Source organism: Meles meles, chromosome 16 (genome assembly GCF_922984935.1).
Source record: "Meles meles chromosome 16, mMelMel3.1 paternal haplotype, whole genome shotgun sequence".
In the NCBI taxonomy this organism is placed as follows: Eukaryota; Metazoa; Chordata; class Mammalia; order Carnivora; family Mustelidae; genus Meles; species Meles meles.
This window is the reverse complement of record NC_060081.1, coordinates 25,230,091-25,250,711: the sequence shown is the minus strand read 5'-3', so window position 1 is coordinate 25,250,711 and position 20,621 is coordinate 25,230,091. Positions and strand designations below refer to the sequence as shown.

The 20,621-nt window shown below is 36.1% G+C and overlaps 1 protein-coding gene across 2 annotated transcripts in view; it reads right to left on the bottom strand.

Annotated features, from left to right (window-relative positions):
• LRPPRC (leucine rich pentatricopeptide repeat containing) overlaps positions 1-20,621 on the bottom strand; it is a 103,493-nt gene that overhangs the window by 72,034 nt on the left and 10,838 nt on the right. For both annotated transcript variants that reach the window (XM_045980925.1, XM_045980926.1), the window contains exons 2-12: positions 17,017-17,216; positions 15,571-15,693; positions 12,345-12,466; positions 12,175-12,233; positions 11,276-11,362; positions 10,564-10,690; positions 10,067-10,211; positions 8,992-9,137; positions 8,635-8,740; positions 8,445-8,552; positions 1,364-1,482 (exon numbers count right to left, since the gene is read on the bottom strand). In XM_045980925.1, the coding sequence (XP_045836881.1) occupies positions 1,364-1,482; positions 8,445-8,552; positions 8,635-8,740; positions 8,992-9,137; positions 10,067-10,211; positions 10,564-10,690; positions 11,276-11,362; positions 12,175-12,233; positions 12,345-12,466; positions 15,571-15,693; positions 17,017-17,216 (1,342 nt within the window). The remainder of the gene's footprint in view (positions 1-1,363; positions 1,483-8,444; positions 8,553-8,634; positions 8,741-8,991; positions 9,138-10,066; positions 10,212-10,563; positions 10,691-11,275; positions 11,363-12,174; positions 12,234-12,344; positions 12,467-15,570; positions 15,694-17,016; positions 17,217-20,621) is intronic.

Genomic DNA, 20,621 nt, shown 5'->3' with positions numbered 1-20,621 from the left:
TTTTCTAGAACAATATGTAAACTGAATAACAGAACTTTAGCAAAAGCTGTAAGATGGAGTTCCAACATTCCAAATTAATGCTTACCTTCAAATTCAGATAATATGTTACCCTTAGAACGCCTTCCCTCTAGGAAGTTTACTATTGAAGGCATTAGAACAAATCTCTCATTCACAACAAAACAGTGCACTGATCTAAAGTGATACTTTGGGACATACAGTGAGGTAAAGATCAATTTTAATTAACCCCAAATGGTTTATTTAACTCCAAATGGTTAATCACATGTCCCAACATCATCACTTCTTTAATAACTTAAGTATCTGAGCCAAAATTCAGTTCTAACACATTTACTGAAGCACTGTATAATAGCACAATATTTAAAACCACCCAATCAATAGTAAGCAGTAACTAAAAATAAATTATGGTATATCCATACAATAAAACAGCATGCAACCATAAAAAATAATTGGTGGAATTACATACTGTAATACAAAGTGCCGAGTGAAAAAGAGCAGGTTTTGGGGAAATAAGAATATGTGGGAAAATTACTCTTTTAAATATAATTTTTAACAGTAAAATATGTATAGCACAGGCTCAAAATACTCTAAGTACTTAGGGAAGAGAAGTAAAAGACACTTAAGACATAAACTCTGCCTTTAAGAGGATTGTAATTATGTAATTATTTCAATGAAAGAAAAGAACACTTCAAAAATATTAGAAAAATCTAGGCATTATGTGGATAACCACCTAGGAAACAGATCTTTTGAACAAAGTAGCTCTTATTAAAAGTGTCTGGTGCTCTGCCACGTTGCTCCTAATTGTATAGCATTTTGTTTTCCAAGTGGAAAGTACAACCCTCGCTGATCCAATGCACGCTCCAAGTCAGTTTCTTCCTGTGACCCTTCATAAATGCCTTGCCTATTCTGATGGGAACAGGAAATGCTGGGTAGGAAAATAATGCCTTGGAGTCAAACAAAAGAGTATTTTTCAAAAAGTGAGTAGTACGTATACTAAGAGTATATTATGAAAATTCATATACAAGTGAAAAGTAAAGTAAAAAAAAGGAAAACTGCAGTTACACTGTAAAGTGAGATTAAGGAGCATCTATTATTTTATTTACCTTTTCCCCCAATATTGGCCTATCATCTTTCAACACACAAGAAATGCTGCTTTACCTTTTTAAGTTTTTTAAGTTTAACCACTATAGACTTCACACTAACCAGTATTTTTACAAAGCTTTAGGAAATTCTATATAGACAATGACCATTTTTTACTAAGTTTAACGACTTTTTTTTGTTACCACTAATGAAAGAGGAAAGAACTCTCTTTAATTATGAAATTAAAACCACACCTGCTTATACTTACCTGCAAAACAGCACGGGCTGACCTCGCACTATCAAAGGATGGAAACACATAATTTATATATGTCTCTTGATCAGGACTTACTCCCATTTCATGCATTGCTTTGAGAACTTCAATTACGCCTGTAAGATTAAATTTTGAAGCACTTGGAATTAACAAAAGATCAGAAAGTTCAGTTCATTTAATTTCTGAATCATAATGTACAAAAAACTACTCATTTCATTTGTCTAAAAAAGAAAGCAAAAAAGCAACAAAGGTGGGAAATATGACAATAAATGAAAAAAAAATTAATTCCTCCTTTCGTCATTAATTAAGTAACAAGTGCTAAGGAAATATTCTAGAAATGACAGCCATAAGAAAATCTAAAATAGGGGCGCCTGGGTGGCTCAGTGGGTTAAGCCGCTGCCTTCGGCTCAGGTCATGATCTCAGGGTCCTGGGATCGAGTCCTGCATCGGGCTCTCTGCTCGGCAGGGAGCCTGCTTCCTCCTCTCTCTCTCTGCCTGCCTCTCTGCCTGCTTATGATCTTTCTCTGTCAAATAAATAAATAAAATCTTTAAAAAAAAAAAAAAAAAGAAAATCTAAAATAATTAAGCAAAATGCCTCATGCTCTGTCTCCCAAATGAACAGAGGCCATAAACCATCACTGCTATTACAGAGCAGTGATGGATCTTCTGACACAAGAAAACTGGACCCAATAAATGCTGCAGAGGGCAGGATGAGCAGGGACTGAAATAAATAAAATCTTAAAAACAAAAAGAAAAAAACCAAAGCTTCCTCCTGGAAGTCCCTGTTTTTACCCTATCATATCCCCCACAGAAAAATTATATTTCTATAAATTTGTTACATAATCAGCTCTAGTACAAATACTGATTGTAAAATTCCCGCTGTGCACAGAAATAGAGGCAAGTGTGACTACATTATGAATATCTGCACATTTCTTTTTTTTTTTTTTTTTTTAAAGATTTTATTTATTTATTTGACAGAGAGATTTCAAGTAGGCAGAGAGGCAGGCAGAGAGAGAGAGGAGGAAGCAGGCTCCCTGCTGAGCAGAGAGCCTGCTGAGCGGCTCGATCCCAGGATTCTGAGATCATGACCTGAGCCGAAGGCAGAGGCTTTAACCCACTGAGCCACCCAGGCGCCCCTATCTGCACATTTCTTTAAGCTAAAATTCAGATGATTATTCAGGTTAAACAGTTTATTATATTTAAAAATCACCTAATGGGTCTTCAAAACCTTAGATGTTTAAATATAATTCTTAAGATATTAATACAGGAGGGGTGCCTGGGCGGCTCAGTGGGTTAAGCCTCTGCCTTCGGCTCGGGTCATGATCTCAGGTCCGGGGATCGAGCCCTGCGTCAGGCTCTCTGCTCAGCGGGGAGCCTGCTTCCCTCTCTCTCTCTCTGCCTGCCTCTCTGCCTACTTGTGATCTGTCAAATACATAAATAAAATCTTTAAAAAAAAAAAAAGATATTAATACAGGAAAAAAAAAAACCCTCAAAAGACAAAGCACATACTTAGCGACAAAATTAGGAGAATATGCATATAAAGTTACTTGAAAGCAAAATTTAGTAGAAGTACTCTTCTAACAATTCACTAAAAATTACTAGTAGTAACATGGGTAACTATCGTAAAAAATGGCAAATCAGACTGTACTCTTCTTCATATGCAAAGATTACTAAGTACTTGAGAGGAGGGCATAGAGCTAGTTGCTTTTCAATGACTAGTAATAGACTTGTGTTAATCTAATATCCTCAATGTCTTTCCTCACCAATAATGACTGCTTTCATGACCATGGCATAAAGTAAGTAGCTATGTTTTTGGTAAGACTCTCTGGTGAAATAGCCAAAACATAAATAAATAAATAAAATTTTAAAAATTAAAAAAAAAAAAGCTCAAAGTTTAATGAGATCTAGCTTTCAACCCTGTTCTAGCACTTAATGGCAATGCATATGTGGAAGAAGTAATGTCACCTTTCTGAGCCATAATTTCTTAGCTTACACATCTGAAATAGCAATATGGCAGAAATGTGCCTTCTAGACACTTTATCAGACAACACTTGGCTTGGGGCGCCTGCGTGGCTCAGTCATAAGCGCCTGCCTTTGGCTCGGGTCGTGATCCCAGGGTGCCAGGATGGAGCCCAGTTCAGGCTCCCTGCTTGGAGGGAACTCAGCTTCTCCCTCTTCCACTGCCCTTGTTTGAGTTCCCTCTCTTGCTCTCTCTGTCAAATAAATAAATAAAATCTTAAACACACACACACACACACACACAATACTTGGCTTAATCCTTCCTAACTGCCACCCTTGTCAAATTAAGCAAATCAAAGTGTCAAGTTACTCAATGAATGTACAATTTTCTGACCTATAAGGGTCTAGGCCTAGTGAAGGGATAGAAACAAAGTACCAACAATTATAAATATTACCCACAGGCAGAAATTCTAGGCCTAGAGGAACACTGAGGACAAGAGGAAAAACAGAACATACTGAACAAAAAGAAGAGTAGTACCACCTTAGTTTTGATCAGTAACAACAGCTAACTCTTGAACACACAGGGTTAGGAGTGCCAGCTCCAGTGCAACAGAAAAACTGCATGTAAATTCTGACTCCCTAAAAACTCAACTACTAATAGCCTACTGTTAACCAGAAGCCGGACCAATAACACAAACAGTCGATTAACACATATTTTGTATGTTCTATGTATTATATTCTGTATTCTTAAAGTAAGCTAGAGAAAAAAATGTTATTAAGAAAACTGTAGGGGCGCCTGGGTGGCTCAGGGGATTAAAGCCTCTGCCTTCGGCTCAGGTCATGATCCCAGGGTCCTGGGATCGAGCCCCGCATCGGGCTCTCTGCTCAGCGGGGAGCCTGCTTCCTCCTCTCTCTCTGCCTGCCTCTCTGCCTACCTGTGTTCTCTGTCTGTCAAATAAAAAAATAAAATCTTAAAAAAAAAAAAAACCCAAAACTGTAAGGAGGAGAAATATTTACAGTACTGTATTCATCCCAAAACAAAAAAATTCTGCGTATAAGAGGACCTGGGCAGTTCAAACCTGTGTTGTGTTGGGGTCAACTGTATTAACAAGGCTTTCAAGTCAGTCTACTGGGGTGATACACTTCTCTATGTAATAAATAAAGCCAGGAAGGTCTTCGGAGTCAAACAATCTTTATTTTAACAAAAGTGTTAAAGTGAGTGCTCTAAGACCAAAGGCATACCTTGAAAAAGAAACCAAGTCTCATAGCTGCTGGCAGGTGCTTGTAACACCACAAAATATACAAAAACCTCTGCTTTTTCCTGGAATAAGAACCTGGGATCAAGTCCTTAATATGCCACCAAAAACTGGTTTTTAGCAGCTTCCTGTCCATAATATATGATGACAGTAAATCTCTCTACTTAGCTCTCGGGGTCCTCATTTAATGGAAAAAATGTGTGAAACCCTAAAAATACTAAATAAATATTGATAATAACAATAATGACTTAGTATCTTAGCTGTCTTAAAGTACCCTAGTAATTTTTCATATTTCCTTAGATGATACAGAGAATAAATGTAGCATAGTAAGGTAAATATATATTTGATTTTCTAATATTTGGAAATAGGCCAACAAATTGATAGTAAATAGAGAGTCCTATTTCTGTACGAAACACTTCGCCCCAATATTTGTGCTTCAAATACATTTTATTCTCTTAACTCATCATTTTTCCAATGATGTATATTAAGGGGAGGACTGCATTCTGCTCATTTAGATGACCTGTACTGCCAGCATTTTTAACTTACGTATTTTTCTAACTGAAGCTAAAACTGGTTTAGGAAAACCTTGGGTCCACACCTTCCAATCCAGTAAGTTCAATCACTCCCTCAGGCATTATGAGGGAGCATACAAAGATATTTACTTCAAGAATTGACTGAGTGATAGGCAGATAGAAACATTTATCAACAAGGAGAAAAAATGTGATTGATCTCACATAATTACCTACTCCTAAAAAATACAATTTGTGTTTCTTTTTAAAGGAAAAAGACTAAAATAATCATATATTAACTTAAATATAAACATGGATCCCAAACTTCTGTGAACGTAGAAAACATAAACTAAGACTAAGCCATCTAACAGAAGTATTTCAAAGACAGTCATGACAAAGTTTATCAATCTAGAGGAAAGTCTCCATTCAAAAAGTTTTATAAGAACTGAAAAAAATGGGGCCTCTGCCTTCTGCTCAGGTCATGATCTCGGGATCCTGGGACTGAGCCCCACATCAGACTCTGCTGAGCGGGGAGTCTGCGTTTCCCGCCCCCCCCCCCCCCCCCGCCTTGCCTCTCTGCCTACTTGTTCTCTCTCTCTGTCAAATAAATAAATAAAATCTTAAAAAAAAAAAAAAGAGAACTGAAAAAATTCAAACTTTTAGGAAAGATAAATGGTTTACTTGAACAATTTTCACCAACTGTAACTGTTTATTCCACATGACTCTAGACTCTACCCAGGGCACTCATTCTATTAGAGACAATTCCTTATTTTGGAGAAGTAGTCTCTATTCAACCCCGTTACTCAACTGGCATTTAAGCTTTCACATTGGTCCTTCCTTCTATATTTTACCCCTTCCATACTCTGATTTTTGTGTTTTCCAAATACACCCAGAGATGTAAATCTTCAATCATTCTGGGTTATTTCCTCTCATTTGGGCCAATCTGCTAAAATTATAAGTGGTGAATTTTCCATTTGTGGCCCAGAGAAAAATAGTAGTAAGCCATGGGGAAGTCGCTCGGAGAATCGTTCTTAGGGGTTGGTGATGGCTGAACTGTTCAAGAACTCCGTATGCTATCATCACAGTGTTGCTGAAAACTCTTGGTTCAGTTTGATCTGACCTCTAAATACCTGTCTGTCTCTGATTTCCCGAAGGGTTTTATGCAGTCCTTACGAGAAACACTCCTCTACACGCCCCATCACGACAGCCATTAATTTTCTTCTGTTCTTTCTACCAGTTTACTTTTCCTGAATGAAGAAAAAGCTCACTGCACTAATAAAAACATGCCCTTCTTACCTTACCCTAAAGAAACCTTACAGAATATGTAGAGCCATTTTATTATTACATGAAGGGAAACGGCAGAATACACACTTAATTGTATTTCTGGGCCTCCTGCCAAGGAGAAACTCATTTTTAAAAACCACAACACAACTGACACGGTCTTGTACTCTCAAGTTACCTTTCTCAGTTTTTATATTTTTCCAGATAAAACCTTCACTGATTAAAAAACTTGACAGGACTTTTTAAAAAAATGTCCTTAATGCAAAAAGCGGCATCTAACTTATACTAGTTAAGACTTTTTATAAAATAAATACAGCGTAACACTTAAAAATGTTTAATGTGGAGGTGTTATGGTATTTTAAAAAAGTGTCTAAGAGAAGAGAAATCCTCAGTTCTAATCCCAGCACAACTGAGAGCTAGGTGTGGTCATCAAATCTCTCTGCCCCTCTCAGTTGTTTCATTAATATGAAGTAAGCTTTCAACAAGACACTCTTGAAATCTAAATCTAATGATAAGATTCCAAGAAAGGATGGATTGAAAATAAAGCCCACTTGTCTATTAGTTCCAGCTACAACTATCAGAAGAAATAACCAGAATTCTTATATGTTTACTAAGTTGCTAAAATATGTGGTAACCAGTTCAAGTCTAGATACAGTCGTAAGGTTGAAGAAAGCAAATTTTCCTGATGAACAGACAAATATTGCAACAGGGGGTGTTTTCGAAAGTATTTTCTTATCTGTGTAAAAATGGACAATACCAATATGCCCAAAGATTTTCATAGAATGATGTAAACTTTCTCTGGTTCAAAAATACTAGGTTAAAGGTTACTTCTTGGAGCTTTCAGAACTGGAAGATAAGCAAAGAGTTAATCGACTAGCATATTGTTTTCACGAAGATTTTTCTAAAAAGGATTTTGAGACTTTTATAGCCAGAAACAATTAGGGAATACTTGTTTCACTATTCCTTTAGACCAGGAGACGACTATATATTTAAAATAAAATTGCAATATGAAAGTCTGCTAAAAGCACTTTTTTTGTTGTTTGTGCATTTTGTTTGTCACCCAATGTCATACTAACAACTCTGCATCTCATTCTAAAGCACATTATACTGTGAGATAAAATGAAAAAGACCATTTTTTGTTTCCCCAAGGGGGAAGTACTTCTCTTAAAAGCATCTTTTTATGAGACTACTCTTTCTGAATTACCAATAATGCAAACCAAAGAATTAGATACTGTACTCTAAAATTTAATATTTGTTCAATTCTTATTCATATCCTATAGGCATCCCATGTGTACAAGGGAAAAGTATGCTAAATGCTTAAACGTACTTAAGAACCTGAAAGATTGAACATTTCTGTCCTTCAATCAGCAGGCTGTCAGGTCATGAGCACTCATTTTACAGTAAAAGTTTTGCTGTCTTTCCTATTATTATAAGTCGGCTCAGATAAGGAGACTGGTCCACAAAGAAAATGGCTTGATTATGTATAACTTTATCTTGAATAAGGCCAGACAAACTAGTTTTCAAACGGTATATGCAAAATCAAGAACTAAGGAGTTTTTTGAAAAATTTAAAAATAACGAACTTCTTAAAACTACACCCACAAGTTTGAATATCAAGATCAGAGATAAGTCAGAAGTGAAATTAGGATGAAAGAAATCCACTATGTTTTTAAAAATGCTTATGTGAGGGGTGCCTGGGTGGCTCAGTGGGTTAAGCCTCTGCCTTCTGCTCAGGTCATGATCTCAGGGGCCTGGGATCAAGCCCCGCATTGGGGACCTGGGATCGAGCCCTGCATTGGGCTCCCTGCTCGGTGGGGAGCCTGCTTCCCCACTCTCTCTCTGCCTGCCTCTGCCTACTTGTGATCTCTCTCTCTGTTAAATAAAAAAATAAAATCTTCAAAAAAAAAAAAAAATGCTTATGTGATTCCTGACTCTGATTTAAATCAATTCTATTTTCTCAGAAGATCTACTACTCAGAAATAAGTTTGCCTTCCCAAAGACTTCAACTAGATGTGTACAGAAACCTATTCTGGACCTCTGAACCATTACAAATCTGTGAAAGGCAAAACCTAACCTTTAACATCTTTCTCCTTCTGACGTCCAACTAGCAATGGCCAGAAATAATGAGTTCTGACAGGAAAACCTTCTTCCTTCAAAGCCTTCATCAGAGCTTTTGCCAAATCTGCAAGAGATACCATAAAATATTACACAGCTATCTCAGCAAAACGTTATTTGTGTCAGTTTTAATGATGAGAATATAGTACCAGTTTTATTGGCTAGTAAAGCGCTCTGAAGTGTGAACTGCAAAGGAGATGTGTGCATCTGGGACTCCTTTAACTTCTTGCAGTACTCTTTCAGCTTCTCTGCAGGCTAGGAAAAAAAGGCACCACATCAGCTGGATCCGCAAATATCCTACCATTTGACCTTCTGCAAACATTCTGCCACTCCTGGGATGAAAAATTTGAACTTCTCATCCTCTTTCTACCTGATCAACTTACACACAGAAACAAAGTTTTCATAATGCTTATAATTGGTCTAATCTCATAATACGTTCTCACATTTTGTAGACTCTTATTTCACTGCCTATTACACTGTCTACAAAGTAAAAACACACAGAATACCGTATCCATAGTCACGCAGTGTCGCAAAAAGAAACTGCCAAAATCACTCAGACTGTCTCCCCTTGATACAGAACATGCTAATAAAATTTGGAATGCTGTATCTTCCAACTTCTCGGTGACTAAAAGCAAAATGAGGTTCATTGCATCTGGGAAGAGAACAAAGACATTTTCTGTTACTGAACTGAATAATATTTTTATACTGCAATCACTACGAAAGACAAACTTACAAACTGCAAACACCAAAAGGACTACCTGCCTAAATAATAGTGAAATACTTCCAAGGGCACCTGGGTGGCTCAGCTGGTTAAATGTCTGCCTTTAGCTCGGGTCATGATCCCAGGGTCCTGGGATCGAGTCCCGCATTAGGCACCCTCCTCAGCCAAGAGCCTGCTTCTCCTGCTCCCTCTACCTTCTGCTCCCCTGCTTGTGTTCTCTCTGTGTCAAATAAATAAAATCTTAAAAAAAAGGAAAGAAACACTTCCAAATCAAAACATTCTGACGTGCTCATTAACTCAAACTATTTAGCTTATTAAGCTGACTTTTATTTTATTTTATTTTTTTAATATTTTATTTATTTGACAGAGAGAAATCACAACTAGGCAGAGAGGCAGGCAGAGAGAGAGGAGGAAGCAGGCCCCCCGCGGAGCAGAGAGCCCGATTCGGGGCTCGATCCCAGGACGCTGGGATCATGACCTGAGCTGAAGGCAGAGGCTTTAACCCACTGAGCCACCCAGGTGCCCCTTAAGCTGACTTTTAAAAGAGTCCTATGTTCATGTACAATACCCTGATATTAAAGAACTATAGGGGCGCCTGAGTGGCTCAGTCGTTAAGTGGCTGCCTTCGGCTCAGGTCATGATCCCAGAGTCCTGGGATCGAGCCCCGCATCGGGCTCTCTGCTCCGCAGGGAGCCTGCTTCCTCCTCTCTCTCTGCCTGCCTCTCTGCCTACTTGTGATATCTCTCTGTCAAATAAATAAATAAATAAAAATCTTAAAAAAATAAAATAAAATAAAATAAAATAAAGAACTATAATTCAGATTTTTAGAAAAATCATGAAAATAAATTTTTAGTAACTACCTGGAATGTATCTTCTTTCGTATGTAATTTTTTCCAAAATTTCTGGGACATATTGAGAATACCCAGCTTTACTGAAACTAAAAATAATTTGCAATAAATCACGGTCCATAAGGTAAAGATCAGACTTCTCCACCTTCTCCAGAGTCTGTAGGCAGTTCCAGAAATTAGAAGAACAAGTTAGAAACCAGTATTTTTTAATTAAAGCCAAATAAATTAAAATACCAAGATTTTAAAAATCAGGAACATATACCATCAAAAGGTTTAGGACTTCTCTTATAAAGCAGAAAATATTATATTTCAGCAGTAACTATTGAATCAACACCAAGGTACCGAACTATAAAAATTCTCCTTCAGTACTAGTGTCCACAAGAAATACCTTTAAAAATAGAAACTATACTTTTCTGCTTCATGCAAAATGGAACACAAGTTTACATCAATGATTTTATTTTTTATACAAATGATTTTAAGAATTTTTATTTATATGACATAAGTCATACCTGCTTAACACGGTCAATGTCACCCTTTTCCGCATATGCATTCAATAATGCTAGGTACGTGTCTGGACCAGGCTCAATTCCAGCCTCTTTCATCACGGTGAAAATATTTTCTGCATTCTCTATATCTCTGGAAGTTATTCAAAGAACAGAGGATAGATTACTACAATACTGCCCAATGTAATATTATAATTCAACCTAAAATGTACTACCCTATTCTTATTAAAAATTCTTATGAACCACAGAGATGAGTTAGCAAAGGACATCAGAAAAGGGCAAGTACATACTAAAATGGTTATAGGTCTCTGAAATAACAAAAATAAAAAACACCTCAAAGTCTGACAGGCAACTTTTTCAAAAGAAAAACCAAACTGCATAATAATCAAATAGACCTTAAATTAACGTGTCCTTTTTTATCAAGTATGCTATGACTCAAATTTACTTTTCTAGGAAAAATAACATTTAGGAAATTATCCTTCAAAAATGAAATTGTTTTCCACGGTATCAAGAGAGCAGTTAAAATACTTTACAAAGTCAGTTACTTTGGATCTGGCCCAATTTTTAAAGCTGAAATTTTCTAAATCAAAGTTGTATTTAGTTGCATGTTCTATCTCACACACTCAAAATTTTTGAGGGAGTAGATAAACATGGCTTAAGGATCTTCTAATTCTAATTTAAACCTTGCTTGAGAATAAAACCTTAGGTTGAACATTACCCGGCTCTTGCATGCCCTGTAACAAGGGCACAGAAAACTGCCTCCGTGACGGGCAGATCCTTAGTTTTCATGAATCCAAGAATCTTGCTGCAATAAAAGAGAAATGAAAATACTCCTTGGAAAAAGACATCAAAACCACTTTTTACAAAATAAGTACATAAGATCTCACTCCCTGAAATTATTTCCATTATATTAAATTATGTAACTTGAACTACTCTTGGTAAAAATAGCAGGTAAGTTTTTAAAACCTGATTATTTCTTCTATACTACTAATTAACCTTAAAAAGCATAGAGTTTAAGCGATTCACAGACCTGTACCCCTGGGGCTAATAATAATTATATGTTTGTAAGAAAAATTTTTTTAAATTATATATAAAAAAGCATAGTTTAATAAAATCCATTTAATTAAAACTGAATTATACATTTCAATTTATCCTTTCTTTCCTAAAACTGCCATCCAAAAGTAGCAATAATTTTTACACAAAGAAATAAATCACAACTGATTTTATATGCATCAGCAAGATAGAGAGAATATTGTCAGTTTTATAAATGAATACAGTTTCAATGGCTAAGGACATTTCCTTTAGAAGATACCAATTTACGAAGACTAAACCTAACTTTATACACCTCAGCATCTTTAAACCTCTGCCCTTGTAAATCAAATTTTTTAATTAAAATAGCAATATTCACTTGTCTTTCTCCTCCTACACAATTTTATATTTTATTTAAGTCATATTACCAAATTTGCTAGATTAAAATACTTCTGAAGTAATTTCCCTAAGAAGAAACTTTAATTTAAAAACAAAACAAAAAAAAAGGTGAGTGAATATAGTGAATAAATTAAAGGCTTAGAAGATTTACAAATGTGTTTGCTTAAACATATTCATAGAGCTCCATACCTGGCACCTTCAATATCTCCCACATTACAATACGCAGCAATCAACCTCTGATATGTCACCTGTCAATGAAATGGGCCAGTTAATATTTTTTAAATACTATTTCTTTCCTGGGATTAAAAAAAAAAAATTAGTGAGCTAACCAATGAACATTTACAATAGCAACTACCTACTCGATTTGGTTGAATGTTTGCTTCCTCCATTTTTGCCAAGAAGTCAGTTGGTGAAAATTTATATTCATTTTGAAGATAGACTTTAAGTAAAGCATTGTAGTGACTTACATCATACACAGTACCTAGAAATAAAATTTATCAAATTTTTAGAAAAGTACCTAAAATCAAACCCTTTATCACAACTAAAATATGCATACTTAAATTTAACAAACAAAAGGATAAAATGATCACTTCAGCATTTCACCCCATACTTCAACCCATCTATACAGAAATGCTGTCAGAACACAGCAGCCAAGCATTTAAGACAGTAACTAACTGAATTACTGTACAGTTACAAGTAACTGCTTGTTCAGATGTTAAGAGGTCTCTTACTTATGAAGCACAATATTCCCTTCCTGTTAGAAAATGTTGACAATACCTCTGTATCAAAGTGACTGGAAGATTTTTTGACAGAAAGCAGTTCTTGCCACAGTACAGACACCAAGATGGGCTATGTCTGTAGTTGTTTTATACAGGTAGGGCAGTACTATCAACTTTGCTTATTTACTCAAAGTGTTTCTTTGAAGGCTCCACTTCCAGTTGCTGAACACCATAACTAGTCTGCTATTGTTAATTTACCCCTATTCCAAAACCCTTTGTTTTCTTTCCGAGTCCATCTTGCCTAAGGCCCCATCAATCAAGGTTACCATTCAGCCTTCCTCTACCCATTGATAACATTATGTCATCATGATGACAATATGTGTTACTAAGCTTGTATGAATTAAATTTCGTATCTTTACTTAACTGCCAGTAGCACCACAGGCCTGTGTTAAGTATCTGGTGTCAGTTTGAGATTCTAGACAGCAGAGATCTATTCTATTAAATTAATGTTTATCTTACTAGACATGTAGATGCTTACTATGTTCCGGGAACTGTGCTAAGTGCTCTGCATCTAGAGTCCCAGTTCCTCCTCACAACAGTTTTGGGACAGTTCCTCTTATCCCCAATCTTATAGATGAGGAAAACTGACTCTTCCACTTGCCCAAGGCAACATGGCTTTGTAAGTGATCGCAGACTTGAATGCAGGTGGTCTGCCCTGAGTGCCAATCTGTTAACCATTGTAATGGGTTATACAGGGCTTTAAAGCGAACCAAGTGCAACTCAACGTCTGCAATGCGATTACACGACATGGTTACCATAAAGTGTCTGGAAACTTCTAAAACATCATCAATTCAAGCTGAACTCTAATAATGGTTGGCTACAGCTCTAAAGCTGAAGGAAAGTACATATATTTCACAAATATTTCTCCCAGTTCCACATGTGTTTTTAAATTACATGACTTATTGACATGTGGAAATTTCTTTTTATGAAATCAATTTATCTTCAACTTTTCTGCTGCTCTTTTACTGAGAAAACTCTTTCCCATTCTGAAGTCCAATATTCATCTTTTCTTTTAAAAAACAAACTTGTCATCAAGATTAATTCTAGATGAATTCAGAACTGAGGTGCGTCTGTGTTTACTCTACAGACTTTTCCATAGATGTGCAACATGTTTGTTGAAGGATATTCCTAGACATTTTACATATTTGTGACTAGGTATGTCATGTAATATAAATTTATGCATTCCGCTTTCTAACTAGGAAAAGTTACAGATTCTTGAACATTTAATATTTCCTATTACTTTATTATAAATTGGTTTTCTGGGCTTTTGCAGATAAATAAGCACATCATCTAAAAAACAGTAATTTCTGGGCACCTGGGTGGCTCAGTGGGTTAAAGCCTCTGCCTTCAGCTCAGGTCATCATCCCAGGGTACTGGGATCGAGCCCTGCATCGGGCTCTCTGCTTGGCCGGGAGCTTGCTTCCCTTCCTCTCTCTCTGCCTGCCTCTCTGCCTATTTGTGATCTCTGTCAAATAAATAATAAATAAAATCTTTAAAAAGCAAAACAAAACAAAAAACCAAAAGTAATTTCAAAAATAATAAGTAAAATAAAAAACAGTAATTTCTAGTATTATTTCCTGTCTTATTTCATTGCCATCACACATGATATTGATTGTTGGCTTTAAATTTCAGCTTGTTAAAGCTTCTATCTTTGTTAAGACTAAGACTTCTTTTTTTTTTTTTATTAAGTGGGCTCCATGTGCTACATGAGCCCAGTGCAAGGCTCAAACTTACAACCCCGGGATCAGGACCTGAGCTGAGATCAAGAGTTGGACACTCAACAAATTGAGTCACCCAGGTGCCCCTTTTTGTTAAGATTTTTAAAAATAAGGATTAAACACTGGATCTTATCTAATGGCCTTTTTAATTATGTTATTTTCCCTGAGGGTTGCTGGGGGGTAGGGGGATTGATAGGGTGGGTGGATTATGGACACTGGGGAGATTATGGTGAGCTATGGTGAGCATATGGAGTGCTATGGTGAGCACTGTGAATGGTTTAAGACTGATAAGTCACAGACCTGTACCCCTGAAGCAAATAATATTATATGTTAATGAAAAAAAAAAGATAAATTATGTTATTTTCTGAACAGATACAACGTTCACAGCTCAAAATTCTAAAGGCATTAAAAGGTAGAGAGCAAAAATTGTATCTAGTATTTATTATCCTTCCAGAAATATTTTAATATTGTATGCATATACAGATATAAACACTTTTCTTCAAAATGGTCGTATTCTATATATACTATTACACACCTTAATTTTTGTTTATATTGTGGAGAACACCCACATTAGTATAGAAGAACTCCTTCATTTTTTTTTAACAAGTTGCACAGTATTCCATTTCATAAACCCACCATAATTTATTTAACCAATCCTAGAGAGACACCCTAGAGTTGGTTCCAATTTCTTACTATTACAAACAAGCTAAAATAAAGGATATCCTTTTGCACATTTGAGTGTATCTGTACTATATTCTAACAAATGGAACTGCTTGGTCAAATGATATGTGCATTCCTAACTTTGACAAACCAACTGCCTTTTTTTTTCTTTTTTAACTTACCATAAAGAGTAATAATTGTATGAAAATTGTTTCATTTTTTTCATTTGAGTATAGCTGACAAACAATGCTACATTAGTAAATTATTTTATTCTTAATGCCCCTAGATGTCACTATAACTCACCAAATAAATATTACCAAGTAGCTGTTCCATAAAATCGAACTGGAACATTTATGTAAAGAAATTATTTACCAAAAGAAAAAAAATCTACATCTTTTACATATACACATATTTTTAAACAATCATACCCAATTTCTGAAGTTTGTCCCATATCCTATGAGCAAATTCTGTTCTCTCTGAGAGCTGTAGTTCAGGCAAGAGAGAACCACAGCTGCGCAAGAGAAGCAAGGCTTGATTACCACCTGGGCTACCTATGAAAAAAGAGAGCAGATAATATTTAATGCAGTAGCAGTATCATACAGATAAATATCAAAACATAAACCAAAATCTGTAAATATTCAAAAATCTCCTGCCTAAGACAGTATTAAAAGTACCCGCAAGCTGGGAAAAAAACTTTACCCCAATCTACAAATATCATTTACAATGTTACTAAAAGTTATGTTTTTAAAATTAGTTTGTTTTCTAAGGGAAGCTAAGATTAGGAGTCTATGTAATCTGCAACACTCTATACCATATAAAAATACCCAGAACTGAATTCAAAGGCTAAGCTTCTTAGTGTCTTAGAAAATAGTACAATGCAATATGGTTAAAACTCATCAATACCAAATTTAGGTTTACAATCAATTACAAAACAATACAAACTTCCTTCTCCCTTTTTCCATGTATCTACGTGTCCCTGAAAGCTGACTTTTAAACCAAACAAAACCAAAAATAAACCATTTACTGTATGATTCCATTTATATAAAGTATCCATAATAAGCAAATCTGCAAGTCCAGAAAGTACGTTAGTTGTTGCCTAAGGCTGGAAGGGATGAGGGGTTAGGGGATAATGGCTAAGGATTTAGGAGATTTCTTTTTGAGGAGATAAAAACGTTCTAAATGTAACTACGGTAATAGTCATACAACTAAATAAATCAAAAAAGAGAAAATACAATAGCCTTAAAGTGCACATAATTAGAACTGATACTTCCTTGATAACCTTCATCATTAGATTCCACGGCTTCTTAATGTGAATGAAATCCAGATGGGCTTTAGGAAGCTGGTGCATGTTCTGTAACTACATGCAAAATTACGAGTGTGTTTGCATGTGGGCTTGGGGTGGGGTGGGGGCGGAGGGTGGTAAGGTCCACAAGCTTCTACTGGATTATCAGAGTAAATGGCTCAAATAGATTATAAAACTAAGTGAAAATGAAAGGGAAATAAGGATTACCAGTCTTTCTGGAAATCTATCATACATAAGCATCTTAGAGAAAGTGGACACTATACAATGGAAAGTAAGAAAAACGGTAACTGCCAAGACAATTTACCACTGAAAGTGACTCTCATAAACTGGGGAAAGGAGAAAGACACATTTTTAGTAGCTGATTTTGAAATAAACATATAAAACAAAATGCTTTACTCAAAAACTTTGCTCTGATGAGTTGAAAAGATCACAATCATAACATAAAATCATGATGATCAAAAAAATAACAAACAAAATTGAAAATATCAAATAATTTCTTCTATAATGAGCCTGCCCCCAAACAGGTATTTATTAAGACATTCAACTTTTTGTACAGAAAATTTTCAATTACCTGAGTTACAGGTATTGTCAAAGACTTTTTGTAGAAGAGTCTTTGGGATGCGGCCAGTTCTTCGGACAGAATTATCCAGTCTCATTAGAGCCCAGTCAAACTGACTGGCATTCCTTCTACGAGAAGAAGCAGGCTCCTCTTGAAGATAATTCTTTTTCTCAACAGCAATGGCATATTGCCTGGCTTGGTTCAGTAGCCCTCTAAAAAATGAAACACAATTGGTAATTAACACAATTCCTCCCATGTAAGTTCTCTTCTTGAGCAAAATTTATACAAAGTTTATTGGTTACCAAATACCTAATTTGGTAGGTAAACATCAAATTAAATACTCCTAAATACCAAATACCTAAATTCTGGTGCAAAAGCAAAAATGCTCAGAGTGTAAGAAAGGAAGTTTTGCCTTTGCGTTAAATAAAATCACATGTACACACAAGAATGCAAAGTAAATCCCTTAAATAACTGATTTGGTCTTGAAAAACTTCCGCATGGAATCATTTTAAACTAAGACAATAATATGGTGTGCTTTGTTTTTTTTTTTTTTTAATTTCCCTTAAGCAAAACCAGGTTAATGAAAGAAAATGAGGCAGTTTATGCTACAAAGCTCTTCTCACCTCTACAAATTAGACAAGAGATCTAAAATAAATATATAATTCTGATAACTGCTTTCAAATGCTTTCTAGGCGTAATCTCATTATGAATTTAATAAAAGACCAATGTCCAAGTTCAAATTATGCAGGTTTTTAAAGAATCATTCAGGACAAAAGAATTTCCAATCTGTCTAAATAAATTTGAAACATTCTACAGTGACAATGTTTCAGTTCCCAATTCATATCTGCTTTCTATATGTCAAACTGCTAATTACATACTTTTCTACTTATTTTAACAACTATAATCATAGAAAATAAAACGATATGTAGGGGCACTGGGTGGCTCATTCGGTTAAGCATCTGCCTTCAGCTCAGGTCCTGGGATGGAGCCCTACATCAGGCTCCTTGCTCAGTGGGGGGCCTTCTTCTCCCTCTGCCTGACGCTTCCCCTGCTTGTGCTCTCTCTCTGTCAAATAAATAAATACAATCTTTAAAAAAATCTTTAAAAAACTGGATTTCTGGTATTAAACATCAATAATTTTCAGAAAGTAAAAAAGGGTCTGTCTATTGGGTAAGGTCAGACTAGTACATGTGTGTTTATAAAGAGCAAAAACCTTTAAACCATTCAGTATTTTAATACAGAGCCTAACACGTAAGCCAAATGCTTTAAAACAATGAAAGCAGAGGTACTCCATACTATAGAAATACAGACTGTACCTGATTTACAAATATCAAACTTAAAAATAATCCTTATGTGTGAGGATAACCCTGTCATAAATCTTTGAATCAAATTTAAACTTACTCTGTATTCCAACACCACTTTCTAACACAAATTTTGTTTGTTTTTAAAAGACTATTTTCGTGGGAGCCAGCATGAGCACACACGGGAGCAGTGGGTGGGGAGGGGTTTGCAGAGGGAGAAGCAGGCTTCCCTCTGAGCAGGGAGCCCGATGCAGGACTTGATGCCAGGACCCTGGGATCACGACCTGAGCCCAAGGTAGATGCTTAACCAACCGCCTGAGCCACCTAGGCACCCTAACACAAAATTTCTATTGATGCATTTATCCCAAAATACCTTAAACTTTTCAACAGCAGCCAGTAAGTATAACTAAGCAATATATACAAAGCACATATTAACGAAGTATGATGTAAAAATACTTACTAATCCAGGGATGCCTTCAGGATGATAACCCCATTTTTCTTGTATATGCACATCTTTACCACAATTACCAAAAAAATATTTACATAGTAGTGAGTTTAAAAATAAAACTGTTGGGGAGCCTGGGTGACTCAGTCAGTTAAGCTTCAGGCTTCTGCTCAGATCAAGATCCTGGGGTCCTGAGATGGAGCCATCCGCCACCCTTAAACCCCTTCCCCGAACTGGGGCTCCCTGCCTTGCAGACAATCTGCTTCTCCCTCTCCCTCTGCTCCTCCCCTCCTCCCACACCCTGCTAGTGCTTTCTCTCTAATAAAAAAAAAAAAAATCTTTTCAAAAATAAATAAATAGTGATGCCTAAGTGGTTCAGTAGATTAAGAGGCTGCCTTTGGCTCAGGTCATGATCCCAGGGTCCTGGGATGGAGACCAATGTCTGGGCTCCATGCTCAACGTGAAGCCTGCTTCTCCCTCTGCCTGCAGCTTCCCCTGCTTGTGTTCTCATTCTCTCTGACAAATAAATAAATAAAATCTTAAATAAATAAATAAAACTGTTGGTTTCTTAGCCTATGTTATTAACCTGGAAAACCAGTCACAAATTGAATAATTTGAGTATGTGATGCTACATTAAAGAAAGCTATACCAAGGGGCACCTGGGTGGCTCAGTGGTTTAAGCCTCTGCCTTCAGCTCAGGTCATGATCCCAGGGTCCTGGGATTGAGTCCCACACCGGGCTCTCTGCTCAGCAGGGAGCCTGCTTCCTCCTCTCTTTTATCTCTGCCTGCCTCTCCGCCTACTTGTGATCTCTGTCTGTCAAATAGATAAATAAAAAATCTTAAAAAAAAAAAAAAAGAAAGCTATACCAAAAGTTTCATCACAAGATTATGTAAACCACAAAGGCAGAAACTTGATACTAGACCAGAAACTCTACCACCATGATCTGGGACAAATCACAAGCACTCTGGCCTTCAAGGATTCTATCTATATAAACAAATTGGAAAACAATGGAAAAAATCAGGACACTAACTAGACAAAGTCTTCTTACTTTTACAAACCTAATGTTCAGCACACTACAGATGGCTAATTGATTAGTTTATTAAAATAAGCTGAGTTAATAAAATGTTAACCACCTACAAACTACAGAAATATGTACCACTCCTAAATATTTATCCTCTATTTTCAAAGGTTTTCTCTGGCCATGAACCTATCTACTGGATCAGTTTTTACTGAACTATACCTTTGTTAGGCAAACACAAAATAACATTATTTTAAATCATCCAGAACATATGAAGTTCAGGTGAGTGTGCAATCAATAATATTGTTCAACAACGAAAACTGATTAATATATAAATTTCAAAACTGTAGGAGTGCCTGGCTGGCTCAGTCGGTGGTAAATGCAACTCTTGATCTCGGGGTTGTTGAGTTCAAGCTCCATGTCGGGTGTAGAGATCACTTCAAAATAAAAAATGTTTAAAAAAGAAAAAGAAATTTCAAAGTTGTAGCGAAATATATTTGCCAAGATTTTTTTTACACAACTCAAATCTTCTAAGCTGTGATAAAGCGCAAAAGTAAAACCTTTGTAAAATTCAGTTTTAGGGGCGCCTGGGTGGTGCCTTCGGTTCAGGTCATGACCTCAGGGTCCTGGGATGGAGCCCTGCATCCGGCTTTCTGCTCAGCAGGGAGTCTGCTTCCCCCCTCCCCAACTTGTGATCTCTGTCTGTCAAATATATAAATAAAAATCTTTAAAAAAAATAAATAAATAAAAATAAAATAAAATGCAGTTTTAAAATATAAGATCTAACAAATACAAAATTTAGACAGATTTAGACAGAAGACAGGTTAATAAACCAGAACATTATTCTCAAC